The sequence below is a fragment of the Gadus morhua genome, chromosome 5, assembly GCF_902167405.1.
Source record: "Gadus morhua chromosome 5, gadMor3.0, whole genome shotgun sequence".
In the NCBI taxonomy this organism is placed as follows: Eukaryota; Metazoa; Chordata; class Actinopteri; order Gadiformes; family Gadidae; genus Gadus; species Gadus morhua.
In genome coordinates this window covers 17327068-17338194 of record NC_044052.1, presented here as the reverse complement: position 1 = coordinate 17338194, position 11127 = coordinate 17327068, and the positions used below count along the sequence as shown (strand labels likewise).

The 11127-nt window shown below is 43.0% G+C and overlaps 2 protein-coding genes across 3 annotated transcripts in view; one reads left to right on the top strand and one right to left on the bottom strand.

Annotated features, from left to right (window-relative positions):
- Positions 1 to 1865, top strand: dio3a (iodothyronine deiodinase 3a). Its single transcript, XM_030355797.1, has one exon. It carries the CDS (start codon positions 117 to 119, stop codon positions 1086 to 1088), a length of 972 nt encoding a protein of 323 aa, XP_030211657.1. The 5' UTR covers positions 1 to 116; the 3' UTR covers positions 1089 to 1865.
- Positions 1866 to 9087: 7222 nt separating this feature from the next.
- Positions 9088 to 11127, bottom strand: part of dlk1 (delta like non-canonical Notch ligand 1) — a 6174-nt gene continuing 4134 nt past the window's right edge. For both annotated transcript variants that reach the window (XM_030355717.1, XM_030355718.1), the window contains one exon: positions 9088 to 11127. This exon is cut by the window's right edge and continues 634 nt beyond it. In XM_030355717.1, the coding sequence (XP_030211577.1) occupies positions 10960 to 11127 (168 nt within the window). In that variant the 3' untranslated portion in view covers positions 9088 to 10959.

Sequence of the window (11127 nt, the reverse complement as noted above, 5' to 3'; positions counted from 1 at the left end):
AACTGTCGCCATTTCCAAGGCGCTCATTGCGGCTCATCCTCTGCGGTTTCTGTCGGTAAAACCAAGCTGCGAGTTGACACAAGGTAATCCCCACCGTGTGAGGCAGCGCCCCCCGTATGGAGGCGGGGTGTCATTCATTTTCCAATCGGTGCTATAAAAAGAGGGAAGTTGCAAGTGTTCTAACTTCAGAGCAGGAGAGCAAGAACGGCTCACACGTGTCGGGACTTTTCAGCTGCAGACACGAGATCCCCCTGTTGCTGGCCAGGAAGGAAGAAACTGGTGAAAACCAACCAACAATGAACACTGTCAAAGCTATTAAAAATGCAATAGTGTGTCTTGTTTTGCTTCCTCGCTTTCTCGTGGCGGCCGTGCTGTTTTGGCTGCTGGACTTTCTGTGCATCAGAAAAAGGGTGTTTTTCAGGATGAGGCCACACGAAGAGGGAGATGCCATAGACCCCCCGCTGTGCATCTCCGACTCCAACCGATTGTGCACCCTGGAGTCCCTTAAGGCGGTGTGGCACGGGCACAAGCTGGACTTTTTAAAAGCTGCGCGTCTCGGATGCGGAGCGCCCAACACCGAGGTGGTGCAGCTGCGCGACCAGAAGCGCAGCCGCGTTCTCGATTACGCGCAGGGCGACCGGCCGCTCATCCTTAACTTCGGCAGCTGCACCTGACCGCCGTTTATGGCGCGCCTCAAGGCGTTCCACGGCCTCGTACAGCAACACGAGGACGTAGCGGACTACTTGGTGGTGTATATCGAAGAAGCGCACCCCTCGGACGGGTGGGTGAGCTCCGACGCGCCATACCAGATCCCCAAGCACCGCTGTCTTGAGGACCGGCTGAGCGCAGCACAGCTGATGCGCCTGGAGGTCCCCGGGTGCGCGGTGGTGGTGGACAACATGGAGAACGCGACCAACGCCGCGTACGGAGCATATTTTGACAGACTTTACATACTTCACGATGGTAAAATAGTGTACCAGGGCGGTAGGGGTCCGGAGGGTTACCGGATCTCTGAGCTAAGAGACTGGCTTAATCACTACAGACAAACACTGCTGCTTGAAAAGCCTAAGGTCGTTATGGATGTTTAGAACTGTTATAGAAATGTGAATAATAGGCCTACTTATTTCAAATCTAACTGAATTTTTCTCTCACCATCCTATGTTGTAGCCTTTATTTATGTTGTATGTTCACGTCACAATTGTGACGGTGTTTTGTTTTCATTCCATCTCAGTCTTTTAAAAGTCACCTGTTTGCTAAAAAGTAATATTTTGTAAGCCAGTGTCTTGGATTTTTTTGCAAAATGTTGTGACATTCAATAACGTGGACGTTATTTATCTACCTTGGAATTAGTATAATTAATAAATAGCTAAGAATAACACATTTTTAGCAATCATCATTGCCTCCAGTATAGTTGTGAAGTGCGGTTTTTAAACGGATTTAAACCACAGAACCGATACTGATGTTATCATACTGGAGGTGATGGTAAAAACTTATTTTACCCTAGGAAATATAGTGTTGAGTGGCAAGTACATGTTACAGTTTATTTTTCTTATACACGCAGTAAACATTTTTTGATATTTACATTACACACCTGCGTGATTGTTTGTTTGTCAATTTGTTTTACACTTGCTAATTGTTTTCAGTTTCAAATTTAAAATCGAATATTAGACCCTGATTATTGTATTGTTATATGACTTGATAACTTTACAGGTAGTTTTTTTAGGTTTAGTAGGCTGCGGCTGGCTGATTTTGTGTTTGCCAATCGATCCTCGTGATTGGTCAGAACAAATATGAAAAGGCAAGGCAAGGCAACTTTATTTATATAGCACTTTTCATACACAAGGCAGACTCAAAGTGCTTCACATATAAACATTGTCATACAATTAAATAAAATAATAGATAAGTAAAAGAAAAACATATGCAAAGAAATGGGTAAAATAGAAAGTTAAAAAGGCATTTTAGTATTAAAATAGAAAATAAAGGCAAAGTTAAAAAAAGATTTGTAGAAAGTGCAATATATTTAAGATTTAGCAGAAAGCTATAGCAAACATAAAAGTCTTCAGTCTTGTTTTAAAGGTGCTCAGAGTTGGGGCAAGTCTTAAATCTTAAATCTTAAATCTGCTAAACAGTCTTGTTTAGCAGAAAGTTATAGCAAACATAAAAGTCTTCAGTCTTGTTTTAAAGGTGCTCAGAGTTGGGGCAAGTCTTAAATCCTCTGGGAGTTTATTCCAGCTATTTGTTGCATAGTAACTAAATCCTGCTTTCCCATGTTTTGTGTTTACTCTGGGGATAATTAACAGATTGGTCTCAGAGCTTCTTAGTGGTCTAGAAGGCTGATGTAGTGGAAGCATATCAGTTAAATATTTTGGGCCTAAACCATGTAGGGATTTATAGGTTAGCAACATGATTTTAAAATAAATTCTCTGACCTACAGGAAGATGTAACGATTTCAGAATTGGTGTAATATGATCAATTTTTTTTTGAATAAGTGAAAAGTGAAAGTGAAATTCCCCGTTCACAAAGATTTGAGCTCATCAAAGACTTTAGATATTAATCTAAAGTAGATAAATATTAATCTAAAATCAGATTGGTAAGATTAGCTCAAACCAAGCACGGGAGAAAAAGGCTTTTGTATCAGCTAATTGTTGCTCAGATGTTCTCTTAACTTCTCTTAACTTCTCTTAAACACACACATTTGACTGTTTTTCAGCTGATTTGGTCTTTACAAATTAGACAGCTCACACTCTTCTACTTTGCTGCATTTCATGCAACAGTGTTTTGAGGAAATACAGATACTGTGGTCTTTACTCTTTTTGGAATAATATTAAGTGTATTATCCTTCAGAAATGTGTAGCACTTGTGGTTCTGAATAACTTTTTAGATTGTGGTTTGATAATAGCATTAACAGGTTTTGCAAACACATTGTTGTAATGTTGTTAATGCGCTAAAGTAATGTGTAATTTTACATATTTCTGAAACAGGTACTCACGTTGACTACACATTGAGCATTTTAACCTTTTCCTAACCCTTTCCCTTGAACATTTTCCTTATTCAGGGGTGTCTCTGTATACTTTGAATAATGTGGTTTAAGTAATGGGTACTTTGTCCACCTCTGCATTTATTGTAAATACACTGTTCTATTTTATCGAAAAAATGTCATGAAATAAACTTTAATGCCATCAGACTTCTGCATCTCTTTTGCAGGCCTGTTCTTTCATATTTTATTATTCTAATAGTGTCATATAACAAGGTTGATTCATCTTGATTTCTGTAGTATCCTAAATAATGGTATATAGGATTAACATGAATACAATTATTGGATTCCAGTCAGAGACAGCTGGGTGATATGATCAGATGTCAAATGGATAGGGAGACATCCAACTTCTAAATAAAAAGTTTTTTTGCATCCCTTCCAGGGACGACCGGATGTTGGAAGGTCATGAAACAAGTAAGCAAACTGCCCTGAAAAAGCGGAAGGCCAGAAGTAAGTTCAAAACCTATGCATCTGAATCCAATTACTAAACATGTTCTTTTAAGCTAGCTAGAAAATTCTCCTCCTTTCTCCTTGTTTTTAGACATCTCAAGTACCCCATTTTGAGAAACACAGATCTAAACAAAACTACCGAAGCTAGCGCCTTTAATAAAGTCTTCAGAATCTGGCTCTGTTGATGATCTACCTGACATCTTGGCCTATATGAGTAGTAGTAGTTCTCATTCCATTGGTTCTACATTCGTCATCATCAGTATAGGATTCTTGTGGATAAAGACGTCTTCAACAATAGCCCTGGCGTCCCCAATGAGCATTCTTTTAAGACAAATATGATGAAGGAGTAAAGCTCTCTATGTAAGCGTGGAGATCGTCATGAAAATAGATCTTCAAGCAGAGTACTTTAGCAAGCTGCAACACTCATGCACACAGGAGCTGATATCAGCACCGCACACAATAAAGAAATGTCTGCACTCCTAAAAGGGTGATTAACTTGTGGATGACATCCAAGGACGTGTCATTGAATAATTCAGATGCAGTGTCTCAGGTGTCCGGTCCATCCGTATCTTTTATGTTGGGACTGCTCTAGCATTAGTGGGGGGGGCAGGGGATAGGTGTCATGTTGTGTCTAGGGTGTTCTAAAGGTACTGGGTTTGATTCCTGACGGACTGTACCATGGTCCGTTACGGGTAGGCAGCAATCAAGAAAGTGGCCTTCAATCCCTATGCTCTTTTATGACATGCATCTGAAACATAATCGCTTCACTGTAAGGTACATTGGATGAAAACTAAACACAAAATGACAAAATGATAAACAATTGAAACCAGGAGCTCAATGTCTTAGAATGCAGTCAACATTGATGGTATAGGGCGGATTTTATTGCTTTTATATCGACTTTACACTTTACTGGCTGAATCTTAACGTCCTTTAGTCCTTTTCATTATACCGTAGTTTTCACATCTGCTGTTTGAAATGTGTTGCTTGTTGACTTGTATGTCTCATTGTTTTGTCATTGAAATAATATGATCCCCTTTACACACATAAAGGCATACACACACACGCGCACACACACGCGCACCCACACGCTCACCCACACGGACACACACACGCACACACACACACACACACACACACACACACACACACACACACACAGTACTGTGTTTATAAGTCCCTCTATACAGAACAACGTCAACCTCCCCACACATCCAGTGCTCTGTGCTCTCACTGTCTGACATCTCCTTAACGGTTAGAACTAGGGTTGTTAACCTGCTAATGAGTCGTCTCCAGGGTGACTAGCGTACATCTGGACTGCATATGTATTGACAGAGATTGGATATTTAGTCATTTGGTCCTCCTCTACCACCTAGATATGCTGGAAGTATTGGTAGTTATTTTAGCAGTGCCTTATATTTTTATATAAAGGCGCTGCTAGTGAGAGGCAGCCAGAGCATGAGCTGCAACTTGGGCTCATCTGGAGCATATCTAGCACATACATGTGCACACACGTACATGCCGAGTCACATGCACACACGTACACAGACACGTGAACATGAACGTACAAAGATAGGCATGCATGCGCTCATATATGCACAGCCGACCTTAGATAATATGCATTTAACTCACACACACCTACCTACCCACACAATGACCCACACTAATACACAAACTCCACAAACAAACACACGCACACACACACACACACACGCACACACACACACACACACACACACACACACACACACACACACACACACACACACACACACACACACACACACACACACACACACACACACACACATATACATACACAGCCACACACACACACACAAATATATGTACCTATGTGGGGACCAACAGTAGACAATGGGGGGACTATTCGGCTGCAATATTACATTTCCCATAAATGTGTGCACCCCTAAAATAAAAAAGATGTATACTTTGAGCCTGGCCCACTGGCAGGAACCATTCTCCATGAGTTTTGGGTCTCAGCTGACACAGGAGACCAACTACAAGCACTGGGGTTCAGAGTTCGTCAGAGAAAGGGGATTCCACTCTTTAGGTTTCCTGCTTGTTTCGTGACTCGGGAGGAACACTCTGAGGTGCTGAGCTGGCGTCAGAGCCCGGTGGAAGAGAATGTTTAGGGGGGCCTCATTCCTCTGTAAGCATAAAGCACATCGACACACATGCATACACACAGACAAACACACACACACTCACACACACGCGCGAGTGCACACACACACACACACACACACACACACACACACACACACACACACACACACACACACACACACACACACACACACACACACACACACACACACACACACACACACAATCTGGACTTTAGTCTTCTTTAAGCACACACATTCTTTCTCCATTTTCTTTTTTCTCTCATTCACACACAAATATAAACTGTTTGGTGTGATTGTACAATTCACAGGGGTTGATGCTGAGATGCTGTCACGCAGACTACATGAAGTGGTCATATACAGATCATGTTGCATTCAGTACTATATATATTGTATAGATTGTTTTACTGGCAACAAAATGCAGAAGAGTCTGAGTTGTATTTATTTCTGTTCAGCTCATGTAAAAACAACCCCTTTAGCACAGAGCTTCACGTGTACTGCAACACTGTCTCGGTCAGGGTGAAACAGACAAGTCTTTTAAGTCTTGCTCTTGTTTGTACGTTGCCTTGTTTCAGAGCCAAAACTCTAAATTATTGGCCCATCCTAAAAACACTTAATGCAGGCAGCTTAGAAGCTGCTAGTGTGTTGCCCAATAATAATTTCCCATTAGAGGCCAACGCCTAACAATATGCCAGCATATGTGCACTTTTTTTTTTTTTTTTTTTTCTAGTTTGCCAACAGTTTGTTGACTTTAGTTCACCAATAATCTAAAGTGGATAAGATGGCAGCAAAAAGGTTCATACACACTCACTCACTCACACACACGCACACACGCATGTGACACACACACACACACACACACACACACACACACACACACACACACACACACACACACACACACACACACACACACACACACACACACACACACACTGTGTGTGTTGCATAGAACAACATATACATATATACATATGTATGGGAGGGGGGGGGGGGGTTGTTCAACTCCTTGTGCTCCTCTGGGGCCTGGCCCTCAGAGGTGCCTCCCAGAGGTCAGAAGTTGGTAGTTCTGTCAGCTAGTCTGAGGCTAGGCTTGCAGCTGTTTAGGATGTGTTTCCCGCCTAGTAACCCACCACCTTGGAGCAGATGGAGCCACTGATAATGCTCTGTATAGTGGAGAAGAAGAATAGAGGAGACAGGATTTATTTAATGGCTATAAAACACCCGAGTCCCCCTCTAAAGTAGATCATAAGTTGTACCATATTGGAGATGAGATCAGAATTGTATGTCCAGGATAGGGCACTGTGCTAATGCTCCCCCAGATATCTCCTTGATGATGTTTGTTCTGTGGGTTGGTTGCAATTCGTAACCGGAGGAATATGGTTGGAGGCTCTGAAGAGGGTCTCTTCTGTTTTTAGGATATTTAATTATTTTGTAGTATAGGCATGGCACTGCCCTCTCAGTCATCAGATATTCATTAGTTCATTCATTTATTTATATTTTTATGTGTGTTTTTATTTTGTTTGAATGATGTCACGTATTATTTTGTAAATATCCAGTGTTTGGCTTATCGTATTTAAGGGGTTTTGTTTCCTGTCTCCAACCCCATTTGTGCTCATATGTTATGGTTCGAGAGCTGCTGGAGCCAAGAGCAGAACACAGACAGGACTGGAATAATGAAAAGGTGTATTTGGAAGCGACCAGGGGTGAGGCAGAGGGCAGGTAGGAGAGTGGGGAGCTTCAGGCTGGAGGGAGGGAAGCAGGCGGAGGCGTTGATCCAAACACTATAGGCAAAAGGAAACAAAGGTTAGACACGAGATTTCAACAGGCTAGTCAATTCTAGGAAATACTGGAGCCAGGTATGAATATCTAATATCTAATATCTGGCAATGACTCCAGGGAAACCAGGGCCCAATCCCATTTCTACCCCTTACCCCTCCCCTTTGTTTTGAAGGGGTAAGGGGAAGGTGTAAGGGGTAGAAATGGGATTGGGCCCTGGTGTACTTGAGGGGGAGATGAGCTATTGCAGGCCAGGTGTGAATAGTTGAGGTGTGGCCGACACGGGGGGAGAACACACAGCACAACATCTGTCACTATTGCCGCTTTTCCACTGCATGGTACCAGCTCGACACGACTCGACTCAGCTCGCCTTTTTTGCGTTTCCACCGCGAAAACATGGTATCTGGTACCTGAAGTGGCTGCTATTTCTAGTACCGCCTCGCTCTAGGTTCCAAGCGGCTGAGCCGATGCTAAAAGGTGACGTCGGCAGACGGCCGGCCACTGATTGGCCAGAGAGTGTGACGAAGTCACGAGAGCGACATGGCAACCATGCTGGTAACAGCCATAGCAGCGCCGCAGCCAACATATTCCACTTCTTCAACATGCCAGCTAATAATACGAACACGAATACCATCGCATCGATGTTCTCCATTGTTGTTATGTGGGTTCTGTCCATGTGTGGGTTACGTAGGTGTTGTTTGCGTCGCATACAAAAATACGTCACGGCCCTTTCGCGCAGCCGACCCCGCCCACGTCCCGGAGGTACTATTTGCGGTGGAAAAGGACCCGCGCTGCTACCGTGTCGAGTCGTGTCGAGTCGTGTCGTGTCGAGTCGAGCTACATGTGCGGTGGAAAAGCGGCATAAGACATCATATTTACTAAAGTCGATCCATGTATTCTATTGCACTACATACTAACAAATCAAAGCTCAATTCTCAGATTAGTTAATCTCTTTTATTGTGTATTTCTTTGAACTTGAACGTACATCGGAAACCTAGACTGTATATCATAATTATGTTAGTTTTTTCTCTAGATATTACATTGCCACAAGATGGAGACAGAGATTATTTGTTAAAGACTATTGGTACTACTGGAAGCCATGAAATGGTGCCGAACAGTTAACATGGTGACTGGTGGGAGGAAAGAAAAGGTAAATATAGGTAACCTAAATGCTCTGAAATGTTTTTCTTAGTTTTATGGGTTCCCTTAGCCCAAGTAAAAGCTGTGGATGGTCTAACAGGGGTCTTTGTAGCCCAGCAAAAGGGCATTTATCGCTGTGTTGGGTAAGATGTTAATTGTGTCACAATGTTTTGTTTTTTATGCTGTGAGGTAATTAGCGAACCATCCATCCGTGTTCAATTACAGTAGTTTCGCATTGGAAAGTGCATGTTTATTATTTTATTAATTGGACGCACAACAGTGAAGTGGCCTGTGACCACCTTAATCAACGGTTTTTATCACCATTGTCATAATTTTTTGGAAAGCAGTTATCTTGTTTGTTGTCTGTGTATCTGCCAACCTGCATATAATTGTGAAAGTGAAAGTGTGTGTGGGGGTGTTTGTGTTTGTCGTGGAGTATTATAACTATATAGAGGAGTCAGAGTCATTTTATTGTTTTAATTAAATTACCCCCTTAAAATATTGAAAGCTATTATCATTGAAATGTTTGTACACAATATCTTATGTCACAATATTTTATTAATAACCGAATACATCAGAAAGGAATCGGCTCAAAATTGTGCTACCAAAAAAAGGAAAAAGAAAATCCTTTCCTGAAACTCCAAAAACATAAGAAAGACCACATGCCATATTCTGGTTATGCACAGCATGTCAGCGTGGATGACCATTAAAATTGATATACCTTGGTTCATATTTTCACACACATCCTCATCCACACAAAAATGTACTTAACATAAAAGCAATTAAAAACATAAATATATAAAGCCATTCTTAATGGTTTAATAGGAGGTATTTTCTGACCACACATGAATATGCGGCGATATTATTTATGAATCAACTGAGAATTGTATACACCTCATAGCACATTGCTGTAATACTGACAACAACGAAACAGCCACAATGATCCAGAGATGTCAGTTAGCAGCTTAACAATTCCAAGGGAAAAGCTTCAATGGTGACATCAAGAAGGACAAACCACTATGCTTTCAAACCAACCCATCCAGAACACATAACATTAACTTGTAATACAAAGTACCTTCATCAATAACATAGCTTTCTAACACAGCATCTGAAAATACCATCAACATGAAATTTATTTATACAAATCCACAAGGGCTGTTCTATACATTATTTTAATTTAAAATACTAATTTACCCTATTCATATACGATTCCTATTTTAAGTTGGAATTCCTCGGCAATATAACTATATTACTGAATCAAAATGCTAACCCACCCAAAAAAAACAACCCCTTCCTATTTCCAATGCCATGTTCACAAATCCTTTGTTATCCGTCGAATGCAGTCGAGTTGAGGAACACACGCCAAATCATAAAACATTATTTGGATACATTCTCCCAATTACCATAAAACATGAATCCAATTTTGTCCACCAAGTAGGAGTCCTCAGCCTCAGTGTAGGAGTTCAAGTACCTTTGGGTCTGGTTCCCAAGTGAGGGTCGGTTGAGCTTGAGATTAGCCGGAGAGCAGGAGCAGTGGCGGGGCAGCCTACGGGTCTTCGTTCCTTCCCTCACCTATGGTCACGAATGGCTGATGAACGAAAGGACGTGATCGCATGTACAAGCGGCCGAGATGGGTTTTCTCAGGAGGGCGGCTGGCGTTTCCCTTAGGGTTAGGTTGAGAAGCTTCTAGAGTAGAGTAGAGCCCCAACCCTGCCCAGAAAGGACTCAGTTGAGGTGGTTCGGGCATCTGGTAAGGATGCCCACTGGGTGCCTCCCTAGGGAGCTGTTCCAGGCACGTCCAGCGGGTTGGAGACCTCGGGGGAAGACCCAGGACTAGGTGGAGAGATGATATCTCAACACTGGCCTGGGAACGCCTCGGGATCCCCCCGTCAGAGCTGGTCAATGTGGCCCCGGAAAAAGAGGAAGTCTGGGGCCCCCTGCTAGAGCTGCTGCCCCGCGCCCCGACCCCGGATAAGAGGTTTTGAAGATGAGGACGAGGATCAGGAGGTGAAGCAGAAAAAAAAAATGCGTAGGTTGATTTGCTTTTAGTGAATGTATACTGTCAAGATTGCTGTCTACAATCAACGCTGGCCAACAGGACATCCCCCATGGTGGTTCTCCTGTCAAGGTCCAACAGGAGGATTAGTGTTCCATTTTAATACAAAAATACAATCCTTTCGTCACGGTCGATCAGTTCTCCTTCCATTCAAATGCATCCTGTCTGTATGGAGGAGGACGAGCGGGAATGTCGGCGGAACAGCCTTTTCCCCTTCCTGTGCAGACATACAGTATTGTGCAGGTGTGCTAACAGACACAAAAGGGGAAGGGAAGAGAAGAGAGAGAGAGAGAGAGAGAGAGAGAGAGAGAGAGAGAGAGAGAGAGAGAAAACCCATCAGATCAAAACCCATCAGATCAGATCGAGGTGTAATGCCTCCCGAAGCTGGCCAGCCTGATCTTCTCGGGCAGGATGACGTTGACCGACGGACCGGGCTCGTCCTGAGCACTGCGGGACCCCCTCAGCAGGTGCTCCCGGTGCTGGCGCACCAGCTGGCTGTACCTGGCGTTGGCCAGCCACGCCTC